The sequence below is a fragment of the Exophiala bonariae genome (genome assembly GCF_035927105.1).
Source record: "Exophiala bonariae strain CCFEE 5792 chromosome Unknown scaffold_40, whole genome shotgun sequence".
In the NCBI taxonomy this organism is placed as follows: Eukaryota; Fungi; Ascomycota; class Eurotiomycetes; order Chaetothyriales; family Herpotrichiellaceae; genus Exophiala; species Exophiala bonariae.
In genome coordinates, this window is record NW_027042515.1 from 78,520 (window position 1) to 106,019 (window position 27,500).

General features: G+C 49.5%; 10 protein-coding genes across 10 annotated transcripts; 6 read left to right on the forward strand and 4 right to left on the reverse strand.

The window, feature by feature from the left end:
* Positions 1–1,861: 1,861 nt before the first annotated feature.
* Positions 1,862–2,955, forward strand: LTR84_010169 (uncharacterized protein; the record flags this gene model as incomplete). The annotated part of the gene is made up of 4 exons (XM_064853706.1): positions 1,862–2,296; positions 2,354–2,500; positions 2,556–2,806; positions 2,856–2,955. 4 exons carry the CDS (start codon positions 1,862–1,864, stop codon positions 2,953–2,955), a joined length of 933 nt encoding a protein of 310 aa, XP_064700660.1.
* Positions 2,956–3,045: 90 nt separating this feature from the next.
* On the reverse strand, positions 3,046–5,010 carry LTR84_010170 (uncharacterized protein; the record flags this gene model as incomplete). The annotated part of the gene is made up of 1 exon (XM_064853707.1): positions 3,046–5,010. The coding sequence occupies one exon, from the start codon at positions 5,008–5,010 to the stop codon at positions 3,046–3,048; it is 1,965 nt and encodes a 654-aa protein (XP_064700661.1).
* Positions 5,011–5,835: 825 nt separating this feature from the next.
* Positions 5,836–7,221, forward strand: LTR84_010171 (uncharacterized protein; the record flags this gene model as incomplete). The annotated part of the gene is made up of 1 exon (XM_064853708.1): positions 5,836–7,221. The coding sequence occupies one exon, from the start codon at positions 5,836–5,838 to the stop codon at positions 7,219–7,221; it is 1,386 nt and encodes a 461-aa protein (XP_064700662.1).
* An 822-nt stretch (positions 7,222–8,043) lies between these two features.
* LTR84_010172 (uncharacterized protein) lies at positions 8,044–10,309 on the forward strand (the record flags this gene model as incomplete). The annotated part of the gene is made up of 3 exons (XM_064853709.1): positions 8,044–8,903; positions 8,957–9,385; positions 9,436–10,309. 3 exons carry the CDS (start codon positions 8,044–8,046, stop codon positions 10,307–10,309), a joined length of 2,163 nt encoding a protein of 720 aa, XP_064700663.1.
* Positions 10,310–10,960: 651 nt separating this feature from the next.
* LTR84_010173 (uncharacterized protein) lies at positions 10,961–11,232 on the forward strand (the record flags this gene model as incomplete). Its single annotated transcript, XM_064853710.1, has 2 exons — positions 10,961–10,995; positions 11,064–11,232. The coding sequence occupies 2 exons, from the start codon at positions 10,961–10,963 to the stop codon at positions 11,230–11,232; spliced, it is 204 nt and encodes a 67-aa protein (XP_064700664.1).
* Positions 11,233–11,510: 278 nt separating this feature from the next.
* Positions 11,511–12,078, reverse strand: LTR84_010174 (uncharacterized protein; the record flags this gene model as incomplete). The annotated part of the gene is made up of 4 exons (XM_064853711.1): positions 11,511–11,628; positions 11,677–11,800; positions 11,862–11,987; positions 12,024–12,078. 4 exons carry the CDS (start codon positions 12,076–12,078, stop codon positions 11,511–11,513), a joined length of 423 nt encoding a protein of 140 aa, XP_064700665.1.
* An 883-nt stretch (positions 12,079–12,961) lies between these two features.
* On the reverse strand, positions 12,962–14,935 carry LTR84_010175 (uncharacterized protein; the record flags this gene model as incomplete). The annotated part of the gene is made up of 5 exons (XM_064853712.1): positions 12,962–13,398; positions 13,470–13,850; positions 13,917–14,158; positions 14,251–14,708; positions 14,768–14,935. 5 exons carry the CDS (start codon positions 14,933–14,935, stop codon positions 12,962–12,964), a joined length of 1,686 nt encoding a protein of 561 aa, XP_064700666.1.
* Positions 14,936–18,549: 3,614 nt separating this feature from the next.
* LTR84_010176 (uncharacterized protein) lies at positions 18,550–20,585 on the reverse strand (the record flags this gene model as incomplete). The annotated part of the gene is made up of 4 exons (XM_064853713.1): positions 18,550–19,296; positions 19,358–19,522; positions 19,573–20,188; positions 20,407–20,585. 4 exons carry the CDS (start codon positions 20,583–20,585, stop codon positions 18,550–18,552), a joined length of 1,707 nt encoding a protein of 568 aa, XP_064700667.1.
* Positions 20,586–24,105: 3,520 nt separating this feature from the next.
* LTR84_010177 (uncharacterized protein) lies at positions 24,106–25,187 on the forward strand (the record flags this gene model as incomplete). Its single annotated transcript, XM_064853714.1, has 2 exons — positions 24,106–24,315; positions 24,384–25,187. The coding sequence occupies 2 exons, from the start codon at positions 24,106–24,108 to the stop codon at positions 25,185–25,187; spliced, it is 1,014 nt and encodes a 337-aa protein (XP_064700668.1).
* A 780-nt stretch (positions 25,188–25,967) lies between these two features.
* On the forward strand, positions 25,968–26,970 carry LTR84_010178 (uncharacterized protein; the record flags this gene model as incomplete). Its single annotated transcript, XM_064853715.1, has 2 exons — positions 25,968–26,776; positions 26,832–26,970. The coding sequence occupies 2 exons, from the start codon at positions 25,968–25,970 to the stop codon at positions 26,968–26,970; spliced, it is 948 nt and encodes a 315-aa protein (XP_064700669.1).
* Positions 26,971–27,500: the final 530 nt, after the last annotated feature.

The following is a 27,500-nucleotide window of genomic DNA, read 5'->3' on the forward strand; positions in this document are numbered from 1 at the left end:
CTGAAAGGCAGGCAGAATTTCTCGACGTCATTCAAGTTCAAGATACCAGCGGGTCGGGCCGAGGTCTGATTTTCTCCGTAACCGACAAAGCGTGTGCTTTGCTGATTGTTGTCCTCACATGTACGAGGTACTCGGTATGGCTTGCAGCTTTAAATGGCAATATATAACGACACGGATGGAGGTTTGTCGGGACTAGTCATGAGTGACCTACGTACCTACGTACCCACGACGACAACGCAAGAGTTAGTTAGGCGACGGTCCCATATCCCCCTTCACCATTTCCAGTCTGTCACAACCTTTGTGGATATATACTAGCAATTGAGATTAAAATAATCATAGCTTTTGGACCGTAGCAGTCGGTCCGTGGCCATTGGGTGAGTCAACTAGACAAGAAGAAAAGCCGAGCTTTGTTTCAGACTGAAGCGTTGATCATCGAAGCACGACGCACGATCTGCTAGATTCCATGGCGCGTAGAATCAACAATCGTCGTTGAATGAGGATGTACAGAGAACTCTGGCCGAGGCCATTGAAAGCAACCGGAACTTTCGCCGTCGCTGATCTCATTTTCTTCTCGATGAATATGAGAGCCCCAGAAAATACCCAAACTTGAACGTCCTGTAATTTGCCAAGACTAGTACTAAGCCAGATGGAGCCGAGAGCGAGATCATCCACATCACGTGAGACCGGCTTTCGGCGGTCTCAGAGTTTAGATCTACCACCAAATCGTCGTGGGCATATCTCTTTCCTTCTCACGCTGGGTACATGATATATGTCAAGAGTAATCATTAACTCGAGATGCGAACGGTGTCTAGGTACCTAAGATAGATCAGTATCGGTATTGTCGCATTGACATTTTTGGTTTCAAGCAACCCTATGCCCTCCAGAAGTACCTGGCTATCATAGCGTGACCAGGGCAACCAAGTTATCTTCCACGATGGACTGCCAATATTTGTGGTGACGTGGCTTTCGCTGCCCTCAGGCTCTTTGTCAGTCCGTCTCGTATCGTGCCAGTGAGGCTCACACGAGCCGACCACTCCACCACTGGCAGGGCCTTACTCCTGCTGTTGACCACAAGCCGGCTCGAACGGAAGTCAGCATGATACACTCGTGTTATTTGCAGGTGTCCGCCCGGGCCCCTACCTCCAGTTCGGAAATACCATGATAGCCTGCAGCCCAGACAGAACGACCCTGGAAAATGGGTCCTCGTGATGTGATCTCGTCGTGTTTGATTTGTTCACCGTCTCGTTCCATCCTCTGCTCGTGTGTCTTGTTACCCATTCAAGAAGATTTGGGATCCTCCAAACGTCACCATCTCACAGAGTCACAACAATTCTGCATCATGCTGCATCCTCGCTCCGTGCTACTTCCAAGACCCCGACGAGACTGACTAGTAGCATCAAGGCATCCCAGACAAGGCTGGGCTTTTTCATTACTCCCACACTGCCGCTACATCTCCGGGCGGGTACAATGATCGTCTGCACACATGGGCCCAAAATACATCGTATTAGAGGGATTCTTTGATTCCACTGCCGCTGAGACCTAACAATGCCACTGCCACTGCCAATACCGGCACTGGTAAATTGGTAATCCTTGTCTCGTCTGGAGGAAGGCGCCGCGGTGACTGCCCTGCACTGGCAGTGCATTACCAGTCATGGTACCTTCCTCAGTTCAAGTGCCCATGACTGCCTATTCTCTTCAAGTCCACTGCGTCTCCTTGTGCTCTGTTCACTCTTTTCTTTTCAATGCTCGCTGCTCACTGCTAGTACTTTCAAAGGTTTGGCTCCTGTCTGCACAAGTTCTCGCCATCCCGCTGTTCGCACGATCATGGCTTGCGCTGCTTTTCTTTTCTCGCTCTACAACCATGGTTTCCTCTAGATGGCGACTTTACCTACTGTTCGCCTTCATCTCCTTCCAGTCCCTGACGTGTTGCGACCCAGTCCCGACATCTAACCCAGGTCCGCGCCCTTCCGAATCCCTGTCTCGGCCTCACTCAGGCACTGGGACTGCCACCATTGAACCCGTCAAATCCACCGAGACCGCGAAGCCCCCAAATCCCGATGATAACAAATACTTCCACGAGCCTGGTGGAGATGATCTTCTGCACCATTATGATATTCGCTTTTTCCAGAAAATCGTCACCGATGAAGAAAGACAAGACACTCTAAGACACCTGATTCGTGCATACCTTCTGACCTTTGAATATCTCGGTCTGGAAACTTGGATCGCGCATGGTACATTGTTGGCGTGGTACTGGAATGCCAAAATCCTGCCATGGGACTGGGATCTTGACACCCAGGTAATTTCTTTCCTCTGTTCCCCCAGCGCTCAAACCTCATCTACTAATAAGTGCCAGGTGACTGACGAAGGCCTGAAAGTATTGGGTAAAAATTACAATCAAACTTTCTACGACTACGACCAAGGTAACGGTACCCCACCACGCCGCTATTTCCTCGATGTCAACTCTTGGGCATGGCAAAGGGATCATGGTGATGGCGCAAATGTACGCGGTTACCTGACTAAACCCGACGAGCACGGTAGCTAATCCATCTTTTCAGATCATCGATGCTCGATTTATCAGTGTTGAGAATGGTCTGTTCATTGACATCACCGGCTTGTCCGAGGTCAACCCGGACACAGAGCCGGGAGTCATCATGTGCAAGAATGACCACAAGTATAGATTAAGAGATATGTTTCCCCTACGAGACACTCACTTCGAGGGAGTCAAGGCCAAGGTGCCTTATTCATACGTGCCAATCCTGATTGAGGAGTACACGGAGCTTGCACTGGTTCAAACTGAATTTCACGAGTATGTCCATTTCAATCTTGGTGAGTGAAAGTATACTAACATGAGACAGCCATCGATGGGATCCGGACATGAGACAGTGGTTCCGAATTCCTGAGACACAGAAGCCTGTCGAAGACACAGCACAGATAAGGAAACGGAGCCTTCCTTAGGGAACGAACATGCAAAGACGTGAACAGAATTTGGCAAGTACGAACGAGCTACTCCAATACCACCACCAGAAGTCTCTGGTGCTCAATCACTTATCCAGCTTGGGCCAAATATTTTCGAAACCAAGCATATCGGCGGGCTTCAATGTCGCTCAATGTACTTCCCTGGACAAAAATGTGGCCTTCGCCATCATAGACCTTGATATTGACATCAGTTCCGGCGGCCCCTATCAACTTGGCAAGCAGATATGCCTGATTTGGGGGCACTATGGCATCATCCGCCCCACTCAGAATGAGAATCGGAGACGTGATGTTTGATGCATGTGTGAGAGGACTGCGCTCTTTCAGGATGGCATCCTGCTCTTGTTCGGTCAGACCTGGAGAAAAACATAATGGTCCCAGGTATTGGGACTCAAACTTGTGTGTCTCCTTCAGCAACAGGGCCATATCTGAGATACCGCTCTCGGCGACTCCACACGTCCACACGGATGGATTGATTGCTAAACCTTGCATGGTCGCATATCCACCTGCCGAATGACCGGTTAATCCAACGCGGGTCTTGTCGATCATGCCTTGCTTGGATAAATATTCAACTCCCGAAACCGCATCAGCAAGATCGCTCACCCCCCATTGTGCTGCCAACAATCCACGATAAGGTCGACCATAGCCGGTACTCCCGACGTAGTTGACCTGTAAAATTGCATATCCGCGAGTGGTGAGAGCGTGATCACGGAGGTAAAAGCCGGAGCCCGTTTGAAAGGTGGGCCCACCATGCATTGCGACGATCAAGGGAGGCAGAGTGCCTTCAGGTCCTCGATATCGCGGGTTGCGTGGTGGAAGGAACAGGCCAAAGGCATTTCCGCCTCCCGGACCATGAACTCTGGGAAATGTGACATTCTGTGGGGACGAGATATAATCGTCTGGCAGAGAAGAACTGCTCGACTTTCGCAAGATTGTACCGAGCCCAGGCTGCTTAATATCAACGAGGGTAGCCACATCAGGTAGACAAGGTGTTGACCCAATGACGGCAAATGTTGTGTCGTTTACAGCTTTTAATGCGTTGATGCCAATTTGAACAATGGGGGAGCCCAAATCCCGCCACTTGAGTGTGTCTGTGTCAACTTGAATGATTGCCCATCGGTTGTCTTTGTTGTAGCAGGCGACTAGCTTCACGGGACTCAGGAAAGCATACGAGGATCCTCCAAGGAACCAGTCCGGGAAGCCAAATTCTGCGGTGTCCAGCCCATCGAGGTGTACCCTTTGCACAATCTCATTTTGGCAGCGGTAGAGCTGCCAGTAATCGCTTTCGTCCGAGACAAAGTAAAGCTTGTCGTCTGGGCTCCAAGTCGGCTGGGTTATACTCGCGTTCGCATGGAATCCAGCAACCGGTTTAGAACTACGGAGACTGCCCGAGTCAAATTCTGCAACCCACAGCTGAGTGCTATCCCATGGCATGTTTGGATGATTCCACTGGATCCAGGCAAGCTTTGTACCATCCGGGCTGAAGCGTGGGAAGCTGTAGAAATCGGCACCTCGGGCCAGGACTTGGAGCTCCTTTGTCGACGAGTCAATCACAACCAACGTGTTTTCAATCTCGGAGATGGTCGCCGGGTGGTGATCTTCCTTGATGGCCACGATGTAGTGGTTGGCCACCGGGTGGATGTCGAAGTCTGCATAGTAGATTTTGGGATCCGCGTGGACGATTGGCACGACAGATCCACTCTGGGGATCCAGCTTGAAGACGCCTTTGGTGTCCCAATCTGTAAAGACGAGGTGACCGGTGAGTTGGTCGACGACGAAAGACGCTCCTCCGTATTCGTGGACCTGCGAGAGAGCATTGAACTGCTTGGGAAGGACCTCTCGGGATTCTCCATTGTGGTATTCAACTATCACGCCCCGGCCATTCTCATCGGGACGGATCTCGTTGATGTAGATCTTGCCATTCTCGCGGTTGACGTAGATTTGATCAAGGACCACTGATCCTGCTGCTGCAAAGTCCTCGGGCTGGATGGGGCTTTCCCATGTGCCATATGCGGCTACCTGCTGAGGGGTGGACATTGAAAGACGGTCGACCTACCTTGATATAATTGAACAAAAAGGAGGGATATCCTGGGGTTTCTCTTCGTACTTGTGTCCGGACCAAATCGTGCTCGAGTGGAAATGCATAGTGGCATACTTGGTATATAAAGGCTTAAAGTACAACTTATCTAAGGTGACTATTCTGGAGACAATGAGGGAAGGTGGTACTGATGGTTGTGGCAAGCTGTGACCTTCCTCTCTGGGCATGTCTATTGCCTGCAATGGGGTTATCCGTGATATGAAAGTTTTGATGAGGCTCTATACGAGCTGCAGCCTGCAGATAGCCCAGAAGCCTAAGGAGCCTATGCTGGACCGAGCTCCTCGGGCCCGGGGCAGCCCCTGGGCCTTGACCGAGTTAGGTGCTTGGTACCCTGGTGCCAGGGTGGGTGGCCACCATACCCCGCGATGGTAAAACATGGCTTACCTTGGCTGTATGGACGCCTGGAACCTCAGGCTGAGCTTGTTTGGAGGAATGGACATGAGATAGGTATTTTACGTTCCACACAGCTTCCTATTTTATTTCCTACATGGGATGAATGCTTACATGTATTTCAATCTTGAGTACTCATGAGTAAGATAAAAGACTTCTGTGGAAGGCACCGCACTGGGATAACATCGATGTCTCACTAGCGAAGGTTGAAGCGAATGTGATGACATTCACTGTTTCGTGCCTCGACTTCACTGTCGAACCCTAGTCAAGTTCAGGTTCACAACCGCCAACAAAGATTGTCTCTAAAGCCTCGCCTCACCTTTGGATGATGGCCATGTCGAGTCGGCCAACAAAAAACACCATTCTTCGTACCAATGTCCGACATCCTCGAAGTCCTCCCTGACTTCGATACCAAGCCCTACTCGCACCTATTTTACTCGCTACGCAAGAACAACATCGCCGTGGTTGATTTGGTGACTAGCGATCCCAAAGAGATTGCCAGAAGATGCCCACTTCCCTCGGCCGACGTCGCAAGACTCTGTGTAGACGTCATACGATCTCTACAATCTGATGTGCGGACGACTCTTCGGAAGATCCCCAGCTCCGCAACCTCAGTATCCAAGGAGAAGGAAGAGGCAGCAAGCAGCCAGGTCAAGAAGGAGGTTGATACAAAGAACATCAATAGCAGTGGTGACAGTGGTAACCGCCCCGATGATAGGCTCAAGACTCTCGATCAGGTCGTAGACAACGCACTCGGTGGTGGGTTTCGACCTGGTCACATCACGGAAATTGTGGGAGAGAGTGCTGTGGGAAAAACACAGTTTGTACTAGGACTCCTGCTCTCTGTTCAACTGGCTCCACCACGTGGCCTTGGTAAATCAGCCATGTACGTGTCCACCGAGGGCAACCTGAACACGAAACGACTATGCGAGATATTGAACTCGCATCCCGAATACCAAAAGCTGTCGCCTTCTGAACGACCCTCGATGGACCGTGTGCACACAACGACGACTAACAGCCTCGAAACACAAGAGAACATCTTGCGCTATCAATTACCCATCGCTGTGAGGAGGTACGACGTGGGTTTGATTGTGTTGGACTCGGTGGCTGCCAATTTCCGGGCCGAACACGGTAACTATACTCCAGCAGCATTACGTGAGAGAGCCTCGGAATTGCGGCAGTTGGGAAAAATGCTACGTCAAGTGGCTGTCCAGAGCAATGCGGTCGTGATTGTCACCAACCAGGTGTCGGATCGGTTTGACCATGCTAGTGCTAAGAGCACTTCATTTCTGCTTCGGTCTCAATCTTCTGCAATATCTTCTTCGCCTGCTGTGCCGGGGTCAGAGGCGGCGGCGGTTAGTCAGCTTCGGACAGAGACACAGAGTCTCGTTCATCAACAACGTTTCTTCACGGGTTGGGGTGGGAGGAACGATACAAGCAATGAGTCGCTGAAGAATCCGGCGCTAGGACTGACATGGGCAAATCAAATTTCAGCTCGAGTTGCCCTCAAGCTGGAGAGTGAACGTCAGAGCTATACCGGGGGCAACATTTGGAAAGACCAAAAGAAGAAGAGGTCGCTCGCGGTGGTGTTTGCACCATGGACTCGGGCCACCAATTCACCGATAGAATATGAGATTACTACACAAGGGGTTGTTTCTCTGAGTGAAAAGGAAGATGCCGAATCAGCCGCTTTGGCCAAGGAGCATCCGGAGTTGGAAAATCCTGAGTTCTGGGCGACTGATGACTTTGATCTCGAGTGAGAGTGTGCATGCAAACGTCAGACTACAGATGACTCATTGGAAGGAACATGTTCTCTAGGGAGGATTTGGATATCTGGGAATCAAGGGCACTGCTGGAAGGACATGATGATTTCAAGGAGAAAGAGCTACTATTGATTGATGGATGTTGGACGTTGGATCGAGGAGAAAGATAATGATGATAATGACAATGACAATGGCTGAAGCCCACATGGTGAGGTCCTCGTATTCAAAATGCTTGCCCACCGCAGCTTGGGTCTACTTGGGTGACACAGGCGAATCAAAAAGACGATTTCCCGGATTTGACTCTCAGATCGGAGGATTCTTACTCGTATGATCCTTTGAAATGCCATGCAGTGAGGGTTGTTGGTTATCAAAGTTGCAATCCACCGTCAATGTTAGAAACAGGCATGTCCATGCGAGAGGAGATCATTATTTGTCCATGAGTGGCGATCAATCCATCTCGCTTCTCCGCTCTCGATCGTTTCTCTCTTGCCTCTTTGATGCTCTTGAACTTCCAACAGTTCGAAGGGAAGGCGCGGAAGGCGCCCAAGCGGAATCATCTTCAATTGGATCTTGGAACGTCCTTCCAGATTGCACTCATGGCGCTTTCTTCTTAGGACAACTCCGTTCAACGTCTGATCCCGTCTTACTGGTAGGCTTCTGTCCTTGGTGCTCCATCGAACACTATCAATATCGCTCTTATTCATATTCTTCTGTCTGTATATCTTTCCCTCTTCTCTTGCCATTCTCAATTCCCCATTCCATCCACCTCTCCTTCTATCTCTTCGCCAGCCGCCCAAATCCCCCATTCTCTTCAACACAATGCCGTCTTTGAATGGGGCGGCCACCGTGCCCAAAGTCGCCACTCGACATCCCTTGGAACAACTGAGCGTCGACGAGGTCGAGATAGCTCGTCAGGCCGTTCTTGACGCCCGCAAAACTTTCGGTGTCCTGTTTCGTAACATCTATGCGGTTGAACCCGCAAAGGCCCAGCTGGTCAAATTTCTGAACGCCGAGCACGCTGGTACTCTCTCACCAGACACTCCTCGACCACCACGTCAGGCTCGTGTACAGTATGATACAATCTCCGAGGATAGAAGCCACGAATTACTAGAGTCCATCGTTGATCTGACCTCGGGCAAGGAGGTCGAACTTCGAAAGGCTCCCACCGTCGCCCAGACCGCCCTCATTAAGGATGAATTTGTCGAGTTCACCGAGGTCTGCGTCAAGTCCGAGAAATTCAAGCAAGCCATTCAGGAATTCAACCTCGATGACAAATATGAAATCGCTATCGACCCTTGGCCATGTGGCGGTCCCAATCCGGACGATGTTGAGCCTCGATACACCCAAGGCTTGATCTACGCCAAGTTAAAACACGAAAATCCAGATACCAACCACTACGGCTTCCCTCTGCCCATCATCCCAGTCATGGATACATTCAAAAAAGAAATCATTCGTATTGATCGCCTGGCTACTGGTGGCACTGAGGATGGCTTGGCATATGGCACAGGCCCCAAAGATATCCTGGGTCATTGCAAGCCCGTCGAATACGTTCCTGAATTACTTGATACTCCCCTCCGGACAGATCTCAAACCGTTGAATGTTTCCCAACCCGATGGCCCTTCGTTCACCGTCTCCGATGATTCACTCATCGAATGGCAGAAGTGGAGGTTCCGAGTCGGGTATGTCTAGTCCACATTTCTCTCGCTGTCGCTCTAACTAACTCGTCCTTTAGCTTTACACCCCGCGAGTGCGCCGTCCTTCATGATGTTCACTACGATGGAAGAAGTGTGCTGTACCGACTGAGTTTGTCTGAGATGACTGTCCCCTATGGCGATCCGCGTCCACCCTTCCACCGCAAGCAAGCTTTCGATTTTGGTGATGTCGGTGCTGGACGTGCCGCCAACAATCTCGAACTTGGTTGCGACTGCCTGGGCGTCATCAAGTATCTCGATGCGGTGCTGGTAGACTCTGAAGGCAAGCCTTCGGTATCCAAGAATGTGGTCTGCATTCATGAACAAGATAACGGTATTGGTTGGAAGCACACCAACTTCCGAACCAACAGAGCCGTGGTCACCAGATCAAGAGAATTGGTTGTGCAATTTATCATTACCCTCGCCAATTATGAATATATCTTCGCCTACAAATTGGATCAGGCTGGCGGGTAAGTGACGACTCCCTTCATCGGCATCTTCGGTGACTCACACACTCCAGTATTACGGTCGAGACTCGAGCGACTGGCATGGTCTCAGTCGTCAACATTGATCCAGGCAAAACCAGTCCCTGGGGCAATGTCGTGTCTCCCGGCGCATTGGCTCAAAACCATCAACACATTTTCGCAATCCGAGTTGATCCCGCCATCGACGGCCACGAGAACACGATCATCACGGAAGAGTCGCTCCCAATTCCCATGAATCCCAAGACCAATCCATGGGGCAACGGCTATGAAATCGTGCGTAAGCCAGTGACCAAGTCCACGGCAATTCATGCGTCTCCGTTCACGAACTTGAATGTCAAGATCGCAAATACGAACAAGATAAACCCGATTTCTCAACGACCAGTGGCTTACAAGTTCACCCCTATGCCCACTCAATTGATGTTGGCCGATCCTCAATCGATTGTCGCGAAACGAGCAGCCTTTGCCCAGCATCATGTCTGGGTCACCAAGTACAAAGATGAAGAACTCTTTGCAGCCGGCGAATTCACCAACCAGTCCCAACTCGAGATCGGCGGCGTGGCAGATGCCGTTGCGCGCAATGAGGATGTCGAGAACAACGACGTGGTGGTCTGGAATGTCTTTGGCCTCACACACAATCCTCGTGTCGAAGACTGGCCTGTCATGCCAGTGGAGATCCATCAATTCCACCTCAGGCCTGCAGACTTCTTTGATAGAAATCCTGCTCTCGACGTACCGGGTCAGAAGAACATTAGCAGTGTTGAAGTTGGCCGCAACGGAAGTGCTGCAGATTGCTGTCATAATGGTGCTACTAATGGCACGGAAAGTGCGAATGGGACGGTCCAGGGCGAACCGACATCACATCGACAAGGGTCCGTGGCTGTCCCCGTTGAACAGTTGAACGGCCATTAAAGTGAGTGTGCATGTAGAATTATGCTACTTATTGCAAGCATCAGGAATGCAAGACCGAGTTACCGTACATAGGTCGCGAGTGTGGTGTATCTATCTCAATTCGCATCATCTGGGTCCGTACGGAGTAGACTGTAACCAGTACAAGCACCTTGCTAGCCGTTCAAGAGGCAGTAGCTCTGGAAAGCTAGTTACTTGGAGGTTTAAGACTTCGTGGACTTCTTTAGAGAAGTTAGATTGATCACGGTCAATGTAGGGTTATCTGTGGTCGTGTTCACAACGCAAAGCAGGGCTGAGCCATGAACAATACTCAGTATTCGTACCGGACAATTTACTCGCCACTGATCAGTTGCTGAATGTGGGAAGATGAGACCATATGATATCCATATGTGTTCTATAGTTCAGCACTTCGTGAGGCCTGGTGAGTCCCTAGGTAGCCAGGCTCATACTGTAGTTAGACAAGCCGATCCCGATCCCACCAGCCACATCAGCATCAGCCTCAACCTCAGCCACCGGCACAGCCTGACTGGAGAGCTGTTTTTTTGTCCGCGGGCAGCAATATCACCCCCGAGCCCTCCTACCTTCAACTGCTTCTCATCAGCGACGGATTCACATCACCTTTGCTCCATTGAACGTGCAGCTATTTCCTCAAATATGGCATCCATAGCTCAACCATGGTTGATCTCCAAGTCAGTCTTCTCCATCCCACAAAGACTGCTATCTTCCTACAAAAATGGCTGACCTGAACTTCCCATAGATTCGTCGATCCCATCTTTGCTGTCTTCATCGGCTTATCTGCAGCCACTCTTCGCATTCGTCGTGAGCAGCTCGAAAAATATCCCAATGAGAACGCGACGCCTCTAGCCCTATGGCAGAAGGGTGTCAGGATGGGCACAAGCTATTACCGCCGTGGAATGGGAAAATGATCGGCTTGTATGTCACTGTCGCATCTACGATTTTCGGTGATGTCCATCGAGGTGATTTGAACAAGTCTACAACTACCCTAAGGCATGGCGACGTGTACGAATTAGGATTCGCACGAATGAGAACGCAACCCGGACATAGAACATCACAATTAACGAGGAACTCAAGAAGGGACTGCTGGTTTTCAATGTGCCGATTGATATCTTGCTTCCTACATGCACCAGGGGTAGTTTGGGCATTTCCAAGGAAACTCCATTTATGGCTCATATCTCGCTTGCCATCAACCAAAAGCTGGAATCTGCTGAGCGGTCTCCTGCGCCTTCTGGTACGACACTCGATCTTGAACATAGAACTCGACCTGCATTTCACCAACATCCGGCTGGTCCAAACTTCCCGCTCTGCGAACCGAAGTCAGTGATTTGACGTAACTCAACCAGGAATCTTACTTGATGGCTGTTTTGTCCCCCATAACCTCCAATTCACAATACAAGCTCGACCCACAGTCAGCACAGAAGAAGTGTTTGTTGATCTTGCCACTACCGCCGACAGTGTCAAAAGTCTTGGGTTCACCTAGGTTCGTCTTGTCAGCATGGCGGATCGTTCTGTGAAGCGCCGCCACAGTCGCTCGAACCTTTGGTAACCTGGAAAGTCTCCCGTGGAACCACGACATTCGCCATCCCAGGAGCACCGCCCCATTTCTGGCAGTCCTTGCAGTTGCAGAACGCTTTCAACGCAATATCCCCTGTCACCATCTCAGCTACGCGAAATCATACGTGGTTTTGGTAATACCAACCAGTGTATTCATAACGGACGTTTCCGCACAAGCAGCCTCCCTGAATAGCAGCCATACTGGATTGTGATGAAGTGTGAGATATGTGTTGAGAGTAAGAAAAGTCTATTGGTGGACAATGTAATATGCTCAGCGTAATCAAGGCCAGTGACTTCAGTGCGGAAGCAGCAAGTATTTATACTCGGCTATCTACAGTAGACAACCACCTGTTTGCGCTGCCTGCTATTACCATATCTCTCTCCCCAATCAGAACTACAATAATATGTGTTTCGGAGTGTTTGCCTACTGAGTACTGCCCATCTCCGATTGACCAGTTTGGTTCCCAGGAGAGGCTACCAGAGCGTCGACCATCCATCAAATACCACGTCAGGAATGTGTTTTGATGACTCGAGAAGCGACTACAATAAGCGAGTCTCTACCGTGAGTAACCAACTTGCATCATCTAGCAAAATTGTCCATATCCAACTCGCATCATCTAGCAGAATTCGGTTATTGTGCTGCCGCTAGTCTCCACAGTGTATCCCTGGTCTTCCCTTATGCTTCACGCTATAACATATCGGGTATGTGAAAGACCTGAGGCCAACTCGGCCAATTTGGCTGATTCTTGCATCCGAAATTCCCCATTGTCAGGAAACATTCAAAGGTCTGGTCAAATTATTGGATGTGGATGCCTGCATTTGCACTCGGAAGAAAGAGCTGGTCTTTTAAATTTTCATGTTTCATATTTACTACATGTCGGTCGATGTCGTGGCCACGGCTGACCGGGGAGTCCATCTTCTCCCACCAGGATCACACCCAGTCAAAAAGACTAAGCTCGATTTATCTCGACAGATGGCTAGCCCGCCTAGTGAACAGAGACCTTAGACTAACCCACATCCAGACGATGATGTTGATGCTTCCCAAGACAACAATGGGAATTGCAGACAGTACAATAAGTCCTATCAAGCGGTATTGTTAACATGAACGTACATTATCTTCATCGGGAATGTTCTCGGGGTAGAAAGAAGGCCGGATAGCATACCGAAAAAGCCACCCCGACGGGTGATGGTGGACCACAGCTCCGTCGTGATGATATCCCTAGCACCATCAAATGCCCACGGGCCGATGACACGGAACTTGGTGTTGAAGTTGGCTCCCAGCGCCCAGGTCAGGAACATACGAGGCCCGCACGACAACATGTAGGAGAACGAGGGAGCTGATTCCATGTCCAACGCCAACTGGTAGGCATAATTTTCGTGGTCCACGCCGTACTGGATGCGATTCTCACCGCTAACTTTCAACTTGTAGTGGTCGTTTGGGATCAAGCTATGGGGAAGAAGGTCGTGCAAGGCTAGAATCCAGAGTTGCGCCTGGAACTCGGCCAGAGGGGGAATCGCACCTGCAAAGGAATTGGAACTTGTTAGCTACGTGGCATTCATCCCCGAGGGCGATGGAAAGGGAAACCGTTACCAAAGCTAGGCCTCACAAAACCTATGAAGCCAACTGACTCGTCACCTCGCTTCCAAACACGTCTTATGTCTGCTTCTTCGGGTCGGGGATAGTGAGCATCCAGAAAAGGAAACCTCTGCGTGTATCCTGTTGCCATAACCAGGATGTCCACCTTGCGTTTGATCTGAGACATCCGTTGTGATTCGAGACGACCATTGTCAATGAAGTGAATAGTGCCATCCTTCTCGATGCGATCCGGCCACGGTGCCAGGTCTATGATCCTTCCATTCGTATCAGGAATAGGAGTCTGAGCAATACAACTTCGGATTCGATGCAGCCAGGACTGAGAGCGGTAGGGGACACTGATGTATGGTATGGCTTTGTCTGACTTCATAAATATCACTGCAGAGACTGTCAGTCATGCTAGATCTCCAAAACTTAGCTGCTCATGGATGTCCAATCACTCACACTCCGCTGTGCTGTAATGCTCGTCTGCAACTCCACCTACCCACTGATCGATGCCATATTTCGAACCCCCGACGAGCCACAACGTGCTCTTCACGAAAGTATTGTAATACGCCCAAGGAATCCAGGAGACCCTCATAAGAGGATGGACATACATAGATTCGAAGAGTGACGCGGTGCTGACATCCGTGGGAATGCTATTCCTGCTAGGCTGTATCATGCCAAACAAAACTGGATTCGGCACCCTGTAAGCGATGGTCAGCGTTTCGCGAGGAAATTGTGAGTTCATAAAAGGGTACTTATCTTGGGGCCACCAAGGAATCCTCGTCGATGGCACACAGTGACTGATTTCGGTTTTGGGGAGGTTACGGCCAGATGTGCAACATCCATACCAGTCTCACCAACTCCTAGAACAACGATGTTCTTATCGTAGCCAAAGTCTTCCCGTCCTTTGAACTGTGACGAATGCATCACACAGGGGACATTCTCAATGCCTTCGACATACGGCATATGTGGTTCAACGTGTAAGCCGGTGCAAATCGCCACGGCATCACACTCCCAATTTTCATCATCTTCTTTGGAACCACTGCCTTTCTTCTTCAGGCTGACAACATGTCGAGAGCCTTGTCGGCGCAGCTTTGTGACTCGAGTATCGAGTTCAATGTGTTTCCATAGATCAAAATGAGAACAATACTCGTCCAAGTATTGGAGATATCTTCCCATCGGGAGAAAATCGGGGTCACTCGCGAGTGGGCGGAAATCCGAGAAGGTCGTCAGATACTTCGAAGACACTTGCTATGAAGAATCATCAGTCCAAAGGAATTTGTGAAGGCAAGGAAGTAGGGCGTCCCTACTTCTCCATCTTCATATGTGCGTTTATAGAAAGTCCCTCCAATAGCATCATCGGCTTCAAAAAGACGGACCTGTACCTGCTCAACAGGTAGGAATAAATGTGCCTGGGTAAGATATTTCAGAGTCACTAGACCTCCAGGCCCTCCTCCGATGACTGCTATTCTCTTCATGTTGGCGGCTGATAAAAGTGATGAAGAGTGGCTGGACAGAGGTGACCATCTTCTTGCACAAGGGATACCCGTCCCTTAAACTAGATTTCTCATTTGACTGGCGACAAGCCGCTCGAGCTGACCAACTCATCCCTGACCCTTGGACAGACGACATTTTTTTTAGATATATGGAATTAAGCCGAAGGGCCCTATTGCAGAGGAGATCAGCCCCAGGCACCCCCAGGATATGTGAAGCGGTTGCCAGAAGGAGCAAGACAGATCGGCCTCGTCCGTCCGCATGGTTGAAAGTTCCATGTCAGATTTGCTGGACTCCCTCAACAGAGAACGGATTGTCGACCAGTGATGGAGAGTATTCAGGCTGCAGGAATGAAACTCTGTGAACACCTAGCCAAGTCGTGGACTAAAATACCTATGGAGATCGAGCTCGGGCACTTCCCGGCTCCTCAAATGCGGAGGCGATGTCAGCAGCACAAAAGTCCAATGGAGACTCGTTAAGCATCTTCGTATGTCGATATATTTGGTTTTTCCATGGGGGCAGTATCCTGTAGCCGGGGCAGAATCCCCTACACACGAACAAAAGGTCAAGAAAGATTGACAAATTCTGAACCTTCCTTTTCATATTTGCATGTCGATGCCAACTCAACACAAGCATGCTTGCGAGGCTGCGCATCACATAGCTCGTAGATGCACAATATTACTTTCGAATAAAGGTTGCTTTCCATCCCATCTCCTGCATTGCCTGGGAGAGAAGGAGAAGCCACCCATCGTCCCACTTGAGATAGCTCACATATGTTTGGATCTTATCGTCTTGGGGTTTCGAGCGCAGATAGTTAGATCTGCTGATGCTCTGAAAACGGGAAGGAATATACAGAGATGGCCGACCAGTAATCACTGTCGTTCGTTCATCTATTCTTAACAGGTAATCCAGCACAGCTTGAATGAATGGCGAAATTATGACGGAAACGAAGCTTATGGGAGAGCCCGGTGGCTGATAGGGCCGGAGAGTTGGTAGCCTTGGCATCAGTAAGAACAACTTGCATGGTGGGGGGCCATTCGACGTTTGATGATAAACGTTTTGGACTTTGTTCCAGTTTGTGTCTCCACGAACCTGTATTCCATGTCAGAAATCAACATGGGCCAATTCATCGTTTCCAGAAGCAATTGTCGAACAATAACCGATCATATGTGCGGCATGTATGTCGACCATTCGACATTCTAAAATGCGCTGGCTGGAAGCGCTCGCAGGCCAATAAGATCTTCCACCAATATATACAGCCTGTAGATAGCATATATGCTAACGATTGGTGCATCGAAAGGATGACATATGGCTCTAGGTCCATGTTGGGGTCCTTGTCAGGACTATCATTGAATTTGAAGTGCTTCCATCTCCCCCGCGAAGCCGCGATGGAGCTGACAGGTGCACGATATCTACGAGAAGTTCTGGATTCTCCCGTTTCTGCACGGGACAGAAATTTGGGCAGCCAGTGTCGAAGGTGTATAGGGTATAGCACCTCCACAAGTCCAACTCTCAGAGTGAGTGCCATGATTGTTGCAGACGAGACGCGCCACAATGTCTTTTCAATTTTGGTTGGGATTTCAAAATTCCAAGCCCACATGGAAGACTGCCGCATATGACAAGGCCATGACCAACGCGAGGAAACTGCCCGTCAATGATACCTGCGGGCAGGTGAAGGAAGAGATGTGCGGTATCGGCCGAAATGCCGGCCATCGGCAGCCAACATAAAACTTTGTCACAACATTGACGTACTATGCCCAAAGCCTAAAAAATATCCATCTTTCACGGCTCTCGAAGCCGAGAGGCGTCCGGCTGTACGGCTGGGATGCAGCCTCGCCGGCAGAAATAAGGATATCGCGGATGGTGTAGTCGGTATGGACAACAACAGTGGTTGAAATATCCATGGGGTTCTTTCTCCAACAGAAGGTCACCGCCAGTGTGCATACTATGAATCCCACAGTCGTGATCTCTAGCGTGGTGATAGCACGAGCCTGTGATGGTCTGGTGACGACATTGAGAGTGAACCATACGATTTGGCATGAGGTGATGACCGCTGGAAAGGTGTTCAGTCAAGTTCGGTTCCTAGGAGCAGTGTCTGTCTGATACGCTCACCTGGTCAATCCATCGGCCTTGTTCTTGGCATCCATCTCGCTCTCACTGATTTTCGGGTATGCAACATAACCCTCCTGGACTAAGTACAAGAGTTGTTTGGAGTCAATTGGGAAAGACTTCCATTTATAAGGTTGCAAGATAACTCCACCCATATCGGCGTGAAACGAGTGTTTGATTGTTTAGTCGTGGAACTCGGCCTCGTGGAAGAGCTTCTCACGCGTTCGAGCTTGGCCATACTGTCCCACAGCTATGACGAAGACGAATTCTGGTCCCAGCATCGCAAGCCAGAAGAAATGCCATTTGTCCCAGAATGTTTCCAAACGTGTGTGATGGGCTGGGGGAACGCTGATACAAATAGAGGTCCAGCCGCAAAGAAAAATAGTCATGCAATAGAAGAGGATGTCGAATGTACCACAACTGTTCGGTTGCTCAACCCATCCTCGAATCAGCTGAGTGGTGTTGTAGCCTGCAGCACTATAATTCATCATCTTGACCTTGAAACAAGCCAGAGCTTGGGTTGAAGCGGTTGGTCAAGGTGATGCTTGCGCACCCAAATGGATACTGTCTGGACGACATATCTTTGTGACCATCTGGAAGATTTGAAGACTCTTCATTTTGCGATTACGACCGAATGTATTTTCGAACTAGCACGGTACCAAGATGTCACATCATTTGATAGCGCCAGGCTCGTGGGGGAAATAGGAAGAGATAGGAACTGTTGATGCACATATCGTCGATATTTCGGGAGACCCGTGGTACAATACTGTAATATGCTAGAGGGAATGCTACTCGGATCCTAGCGAGAGTCTACCAATGTGCTTCGGGGTGCCAGTGTCTTACTAACCAGCTTGGTGAATATCAATGAAACCCATTGGCACTGGAGCTGATTGGCATGGTAACAACGATATGCAAGGCACCGCAAAAGAGTCGCGGCGATTGGGAGTTGGCGAGCTGATGCGTCTCCGTACTAGTCGTTGTCCATATTTAGAGACCTGGGCAGGCTGGGTATCAGTCTGTACGTGAAATTCTTTGATGAAGTACGGCCCTCGTTATTTGCCCCAGAGTTGTGTTGGAAATTTCTCTAGCTCGGCATTTTAAGTAACCCTGGGTCTGTTATCTCATGGTTTGCCTCAGACCATTCCACCTTCCTAAGACGATACACTGTGGCCCATACCTTAATTGACCTGGCTGACATGATGGGACCTGCTAATACATTCGGCCTTGATCTGGGTCCAGCCCATAGCCTTATATATGCCCAATAGGAGGACGCAGAGTCGAATCAACACTTTGACAAGTTTGGAGTTCTGCCAGCCTGTGCGAACCAATTCAACCAATCCAACCAATTCAGGTCACTGCTATTGAGTATTGGAACCATATTGGCAACCGGTGAGATTGCCGATCAACGTTTTGGAAAGCTCTGTTTCCCCTAAATTTCCCAAGTCTAAAACGAAGAAAAGTAGAAGTCCAAAATATATGTCTCGACTACTCAATGTAGTCCGCTGATTCTGGTCTCTGCCATATATTTTTGGCACTGTAGCATCATGTTCATCTGGTCTGTCACGTCGGCTAGCCGACCGAGGACCTTCTTATTTCCATCTGTAAAGTTGTATATCGAGTACTTGATCCCAGTCTCTTCGCAGAACTTCCGCACCAGTCTCTGAACGTTACGTAAATTGTGTCGTGGAATCTGTGGGAAAAGGTGATGAACGGCCTGATACTGCAACCCGCCATGAAGAAAATCCAGCCATTCGGGACAGTCAACATCCATGGTAGTGCGTAGCTGGCGTTGTGGGAACGACTCGGCATCCCCTAGATCCGCTGTTGGCATGGCCCAGTGTGAAAGGGTGATTTGAACATGTAGTGGCATTGTGATGATGTGTGAAATCAAGACGAACCCGATGCGAGTTGGCCAATTGGGTAGTGTGAGCCATACAATGCCGTAGCCAAACCAAAGCCAGTAGCAGAAAATGAATGCGATCTCGGTAGGCCGAATCCAAGAGGTTATGCGGCTCTTTGGTCGAGGTGAAGTGAATAGGTGGTGAATAGATAGCATGTAGAGGTTGAAACGTGCCACACCCATGACTGGATAATAGGTATACTGCTGGTAAGCGACGGCAAAGTCGGCGATCTTATCCCAGACAAAGGTGAAATCATAGTATGTGGAATGAAGGGATTTGAAGAATGACGGACATGTGGCGAAGAGGGGGACATTCTGAATGTCAGGATCATGCTCCTAGACGGAGGATTGGTGGTCAGTGGATTGACACGGGTTGCAACAGTGGTAGACAACATACCGGATGGTTCGTGATCAGGTGATGCACATTGTGACTAGACTTCCACCAGCCTATGGACAAGCCACAGCAGAAGTCCGCTATAAAGAGACCAATCAAGTTGTCCGCAATGAAATTGTGAGTGATGCCTCGATGACCGGCATCGTGTGCTGTAAACATGATTTGATGCTGCGAGACATGGTCAGCAAGAGCAGGCTGGGCAAAAGAAGTCGACTTACCCAAAACAAGCCTAAGAAGGCTGCAGAGGTAAAATACCAACCATGGCGTAGTGCGGTGGCGAAAAAGGCAAAGAGAACAAGATATCGAGTAACCTCCTTTGCATATTCCGAGTATCTGCACGTGTAGAAACCTTGGTCTTTGATCTGTTGATGAAGGTCTTGATATGCCGATGAGATGGCTCTCTGGGTGGCATCATCCAAGGAGGGATAATCTCTTAGGCTGTCTTCGATTTCACCTTTGATGGCTTTGGAGACATAAGCCTCGGGTGTGATCAAAAACGATGGTTTGGTCGAGTTTGGGGAAACGGCTTTCCGTCCCTCTGCTCCGGGGACTTGTAGGTGCACTGTGTACCCGTCTTTGGACGTTAATCTTTCCCGAAGGACATCTGCTTCGACATGGTTGATGTCCACGGAGGTGGTGCGGGTGCACAACGTTGATGCATCACTGAGGTCATCAATACTGGTATCGCTGGAGTTATCACTGGAGTTTGCCGTGGTCTCGGCCGAATCTAGGTTCGGATGATCGATCTCTTGATCCTCTGTCGCACTGGAGGAGTAGATACCACCTCTGATGGGTGGAGTCAGGTTTGTCCAATGGCCAGATATGGTGCCGATTCTGTATTTATGTAAGGTAGCGAGTGTAGAGGCTGAATGATAGCTGTTTTGGGAAAATGGTTCAATTTGTCAGCAAAGCCACCTTGCATAAAACGTATTCAGGATGGCCGGGAGGATTGTGCTCGGAAGTGTCGGATCGAATCAGTAGACTCTGCACACTCTGACATAAATAGGATACATGCTCGCTATTCTGACCCAGATCTCTCTCTTTGGACATACACGTTGATCTCGTTTGTTGCGTCTCTTCCAACCATGTGTTGAATCGCAAGCTTGCCGCCGGGATGTCTGTCGAGCCATCCGTCCAACTGCAATATGCTTCCTTCGTAAATGACGATGTGCTTCCCCGAAGCAATCAAGCGTCGGATGGCGGTCGCACTGAGTATTTGATCACGGTCCATGGTGGACTCGGTGGATGGAGAGGACTCCTTGGAAGTGCAGGGTCCTTTTAGGTAGGGGCAGGATCATCGATGGGAGGTGAGTGGCAGGACGTCTTGGACAACCTGAATGAAATCTCTATCTTGGTCGATGGTCTGGAGGAAGGCGCAGATGGGATTCGGCCCATTTATCTGAGCAACTGCCTCGCCTCCCTTTCTCGCGACGGTCTCAGTCGCAGGCAGCACAATTGAACTGCTATCCGGGATCAGCTAATAAGTTACGACTACTGCCTCCTGGGTGTGAAGGATCTACGAGTCAGGATATCCGGGAATGTCACCTGTGTGAACACAGTACTCGGTACCTGAGGGAGGAGCAGCTGAATTTTTGGAATGAGACAGACCCCTTTACTCCTCCGCTCTCCATCCAAGTTCCCGATCGACTCCTCTTTGGTGCCACTCAGCGTGGTTTTCAAAACGCCGCCACCTTGGCTGTCCATATTTTTTGCGAGCTAGTAACGGCCATCAGCTCCAGGCTCCGGAGCACTCCCACTGTTTGGTTCACGGATCGGGTTGGAAGTCCCAACTTGTGCAATCGATACCGATCGTTACAGGCCGTGAATCCCCCATCCCAAAGGGGATCGGTATCGATGGCACCTCATAGAGTATCGCTGGAAATGACCAAAGACGGCCTTTTTGCCTGGGCCATCTGGATTTTGCGAGACTGCATCGTACGGATATGCACCCGTGTATTTTTCCGGGGCCTCGGTCCAAAACACCACCTGGGCAGTCGACAATAATTATCCCTGCGGGGTCGTGGTGGAGGACATTTAACCGTCTTGGTATGCGTCTTGCGAGATCTTGAGGCGCAGGCACCAGATTCGCAAACAGACCCAGATTACAGTCTCAGAATGCCAGTCAGATTCTTCCAGAAATCACGCAAAACACGTGGTAGCCGATGCGCCGGGAATGGCTGTTTCCAGAGTACGCGTACTTGGTGCTCGCATGTCTTCAAATCTTGGGCCGTTTGAGTTCTTCGGCAACCGACATGAAACATCAGCTTCGCCATTTGCAAAAAGAAAACATCGGACAGGAGATATGAGAATTACTCCTCATGCCCGAGCAATTCTCCTCAACTGACACTACCATCGACCGACTGTCTTGGTTGGACTAAATTTTTGCGATCGGTCGTGTACTACCTAACTGAATCAATCAAAGCCGATCACTGGACACTAAGTTCGCCAGGGTTGTGTCAGGGTCGAGATGCGATTCGGGTGAGATGCGAATGTCGTGCGCCCGGTTGATTTGCAGAAAAGACTGCACGCGATTTTACGGAGAAGGGTCCCAGGAATTCCGTTCTCATTCCAAACTTGAACATCGAATCTGAACATTGTTTTGTAATGACTCGATTCGCAAACGAATACCTAACCTAGGTAGTCGTTGAACCTCCCCTCCGACAGATGACACACTGAGTGGATGCTGGGTAGGTATGACCCTTCACTGATACCTCTACGAGATCACCTCGCATCTACCTTGTAGAACATAGAAGATAATGAACATGTCCTATGAATGGGTGATGGTTGACCGAGTAATAATGACATTACCAGTCGATTTACATATCCGGCGACGCCTTAGAACATTTGCCAAAACTCTCCATCAAAACTTGACACTCTTGCTCGATGCCACACCAAACAGGAAACGGCTGAGAGAGTCATCTGAACGACGAATCTTTCTCGAAGCAAAGAATTCTTCAAATAGAGCTACTCGCATCGCACCCTTGCAGTAAGTAGATACCTATGAAGTACCCGGTAGTGTTGGGAGGTGGAGTGTACCAATACGTGCGGTTCTCCATTGTGGGTTAGATTTACACAGCCTCAATTTATAGCACATCCCGTATGGCATCCAATCGGTCCAAAACTCAACATTATTCCAGACTCAAGGTCCAGACAGCATGTCACACATGCTTTGAGCATGACGCCCCCAAGTTTGGAGACAAATTGCAGGACAGATTGGATTGACCTGGACCTCCTGGACCTCCTGGACCTCCTGTGTACTCCTGTACCACCTCAATCTGACTTTCTCGCCCAACAATCCCATCCTCATTACCAAAATCTTTGTTCCGTTCAGTGACTTACCAAACACCGCCCCATTCGTCAAACCTCATAACGGCGACATCCTTAAGTCCTAACCTCATCCTTGAGCTCATCAAACCCCTTTGCAAAAATGATCCCTACCATAATGTTACAGGCCATGGACTCCGAGTAGATGCTCACCTGCGACCAAGGCGTATCATATGGCCGTTCAGTACGCCCTTATCACCATCGACAAAGGCTTCAAGAAAAATGGATGCGGAACATCAATGTTTCGCTTGCTTGCATGATTATAATCTAGGTCCTACTGAAGCTATATCTAGGACTCTCTCCCGCTATTCCGATCTCAATTCGATATCACTCATACCTGAATTAATCTTATGATGCCGCGCATGCTTGCACCCCAGGTGTATAGCGCAATATTTATGCTTCACTTTCTCCATCGTTCTCTTGATCATTCTCTTGGTCATGATGATCAAGTGAGCATGGACCGGTCCCATGGTAGAGGTGAGTGACAGCAGGCTTCTGGGCCACGATCGGGCTGGAAGATTTCTCGTCACAATTGACGACTGGGTCTTGAGCATACGAGCAAGCATGATTCTGAGGATGCTGAGACGGCTTTGTCTCGACTATGATGGGCGTCGTCGTGTCGGTAGGTCAAAGATCAAACTCTTTGAGATATTTCTTGAATTTCGTACATGATACTTGTTCAGTGTCGCACCACTCGCAATCAGGCTACTACTACATTAGGGCTTCTTCAAACCAACATACCCTACGTTTACAGACTCTCAAATCTTTCAAAAGTCCTTCAACGCCTGGGGAGATGCTTGTAGCCACCATGGAATACTCATCCGCGGGACATGGAGACCTCGTCAATGGTTCACATTTCAAGTCATGAGTGAAACATTTCTGAAATATTTCCAGGACGTCTCCAAGTACGGCTATCTCTCCTTTCACTCTGTTATCAGTCGAACTCTTCGTATTGCTCTTCTGGTAGCCACTGATTAACGTGTCGGCGATATTCTACCTGACTCTCACAGCGCAAAAGTCACTAGAGTTCTATGCCAAACTTAGTGTTGTCCATCTATCTCTCTCCGGAGATAAGCCTGACGTAGCCAACGTCGAGGCCAAGGTCATCAGTCGATATGAGAAGAACAAAAAGTAAGTCTTGTTCCCCTTCTTTACCCCCCCCCCTCGCTTCCTCATCTAACATACGAGATCAACGGTGATCTCGAGACCAAGTTCTCATCTACCACGCCACCCACCTTAAGGGAGATCAAGAAGTCCTAATTATTTCCATCTATAGGTTGTCAGCAGAAAGTCGAGAGCGAACTATCACAACGTACCAAGATCCGCGACTTAATATAATGGACTTTATCCTTCTCCTCGTTGCCCATGGCCTACGACATGCCCTTTTCCAAGACAGAAGTACGCTTAAATAGGTTCTCTCTGCGGCTATGCGGCGCACAGATCGTCGCCTGCGTTCGAACGATGAGAAGCTTCCCCTCGTCCCAGCAGGCACGTCAAATTTCGGTACGTTCCTACAACTTGACAACTCGGCAACAGCAGATCTTGCACAGACAATATTCGGCACGATGGGCGAGCTTGCGGGCATTGTCCCAGAAGCGCTTACCCACGCCATTCGCCGTGGTGGCGCCAAGGATGGCGTACGACTCCAACCAGATACTCTCCACGCAGTAAACGCGGGAAGTAAACGCATGTTGGGACATGCTAGTTGGAAATAGCAGAACTTTACGCGGGTCACGAGGATGAACCTGTCAATTTACACAAGTCCAAGCTCCCTGATCTCCCGGTTAGTTCTCGAACTAGAGGGGCCCAATTTCCTGAATCACCACATCACAAGCTTACGGCAGTCGAACTTAATGAGCGCATCGACGAATACATTATGGCTCACACTGAGGAGGTTCCCTTAGTAAGAAGTGTTGACTTCTTCATTGGTCCTGGTCCGACTACGGCCACCGACCTTCAACAGTACCAGAACTTTGGAGCTCGCATTGGTTGCATTGTGTTTGAACTCCACAAGGCAGAATCCATCGAGGTTCAAGATGGTACGCTTTCTACAGAACCAACTAATGACCAATTTCTTCCACATGTTGATGAGACAACGCTTCCGGAGGAAGAAACTCTATCTCTGCAACATGCAGACACTCTTATTGATGATCATTTACAACTTGACACTGACGATTCCGATGACGACGCTCTCGATCTTGGGCTGTCCGCTTCACAGGACGAGAGACAGTTGCGAGCTGAGCATCAAAAGAAAGTGGCAGAGTGGGAAGAGGGTCGTCCTTGGCAAGTTCTCTTCGAGGAAGTCGAGAAGATCATCAATAGAGGCTCAGCGGGACAATCGAAAGATGTCTTCACGACTGATGAGATTGACGACTTCGTTACTGATGTCTTTGAACCTTCCGTTACTTCCTCCATCGACACAGAACATGAAGCATGTTTCAATTTAGCGCCATGGAGTTTCTTACCTTCTTCGCAAGCGACAAGGTCACAAACAACAGAAGCATCATAGGTGGAAGGAAGCCATTACTGTCTGCGTCCAAGGATCACGTTCCCATGGGCAACACCCGAGATCGACCAACTCGATTTCTCTTCCATTGCGAGCGGTGCGGCTTTAAAGACGTAGCATCTACCCAATTCAAGAGATATCTCAAAGAGGATCCATTTTAACCTATTGATACGCCCACGCCTCTTATCCTAATGACGAAGTAGTCTTATCGTCCTATCGTCTTATCGACTATGCTTTAATTACATATAAATAACCTCGCTATCAATTATAGTCAGCGTAAGGGAAGAAACGTCATTCCGAGTCGTTAGCAGCCTGAACCTTGTTCGTGAACACAAGGCTCGCAGCCTAGGATAAATCTCCGACGAAAGCGGCCTGGAGAGAAAGTCCACTTCCGTATCAGGCAGGTGAATAAGCAACGCCCGCCACACCCACCTTGACTAGACCGTATTCCCACTAGAACTTGACTTCCCGATTACAAGCTGAGGGTGTAGTGAAGCTCAGGATTGGATCATGGAGAATGACCACGTTTTTCTGTACCGAGGGCGGAGCTTGCAGGTGTCATCGTTGTGCCGTGATAGGGTACTGGTTCCTATCGAGGGGTGGTTTAGTTCGTTGCAGCGGCGCTCTTCTAGGCAGGTGAGATATCATTGTGATCAGATTGTACTTGAATGAAAAATGATCTCAGAAGTGGCTACAACTTTCTGTCACGTCAATGTCGCTTCAAAATCCAAGTGTCAGTAATCCAACGTCAAACTCAAGATCCTCAGTATCAGCAACGCGACCATGTCCGAGTCAACATCCAACCCGCAAGTCGTCGAAGGGACCGTCTCGTTCAAACACCCTTCGCTCCCAAAGCCGTGTGAGACATGGTACAAGGTCGTTGGCGACCTCAAGTCATCCGCCAGCGGACGCCCGCTGGTGACTGTCCATGGCGGACCAGGCATGGCGCACAACTATCTCCTGAATCTGACGGGTCTTCACACCAAGCACAACATCCCGGTCATCTTCTACGACCAAGTCGGCACGGGGCGGTCAACACACATCCGCGAGAAGCGGCTCGACACCTCATTCTGGACGCCTCAACTCTTCATCGCGGAGCTCGACAATCTGGTGGAACACCTCGGCATATCCTCCGACTTCGACCTGCTCGGCCAGTCATGGGGTGGAATGCTCGGCTCCATGTTTGCCATTCGTGGTCATCCGGGACTCAAGCGCCTCATCATCTCCAATTCACCGGCCAGCATGCCCCTGTGGATTGAGAGCTGCAACGCATGGCGCGCCGAACTTCCACGGGAGATTGACGACGCACTGCAGAAACACGAGGACAACAAAACCTACGATGACCCTGAATATCAAGCGGCCGTGGAATACTTTTACAAGAGGCACCTATGTCGAGTGTCTCCGTTTCCGAAAGACCTCACCGACACCATCGCTTGGGTCGAAAAGGACGACACGGTATACATGACCATGAATGGACCCAGTGAGTTCACGGTCGTGGGCAGTCTCAAGACATGGAGTGTCGTCGATGAGGTGCACAAGATAAATATACCGACGTTGGTCTTGAATGCCGAGTTTGACGAGGCGAGAGATAGGTGTGTAGATTCGTTTCCCCTCCCCATTGCGAAAAAATGACTGACGCCTACCAAGCTGCGTATACCCCTATTTCTCCAACATTCCAAAGGTCAAATGGTATACCTTCCCCGGCGCAAGTCATTGCACAAATCTGGAGATCCCAGAAAAATATATTGAGGTGGTTTCCGAGTTTCTCCTTTCGAAAGCAAAGTGATCAGGGGAATCGGGAACGGGTGTCATATGACCAGAATCACGTCGTTACTGCCGTGCTCACCCACAGGAGAACGACACATGTCCAATGACAGTATGAGATAGTTTGGCAACGGCTTTCTTGGGATGCACAACCACAGAACATTGGTATCAAGGCCAAAACGTAATGAAGTGAAGATTTATTTTGTTCATCCCTTCAAACCCCTTTTCGTCACTTGGTCTCCGCCAAAATTAACAGCCAATATACAATCGGGAGAATCATAACCAGAAGCCCAACCCATTTACACTTTTATCTAGTGGAATGCCAGAGCCAGACGCCGTGCTCGAAATAAAACAGAGTCAGAAGAGGCGCTTCTAATCAACCATCGCCTCATTTGGCGACTGTCTCCCATCAGAGCGCCAGAAGAAGACCTATAACCAGTGGTAGGGTATATCTAGAATCTGATGAAATATTCGCTGCCTGTGACCGATCGGAGGTAAATCGACAAATTTGCAGATGAGCAGGAGCTCTCACGATAGATCAGATGCACCGGT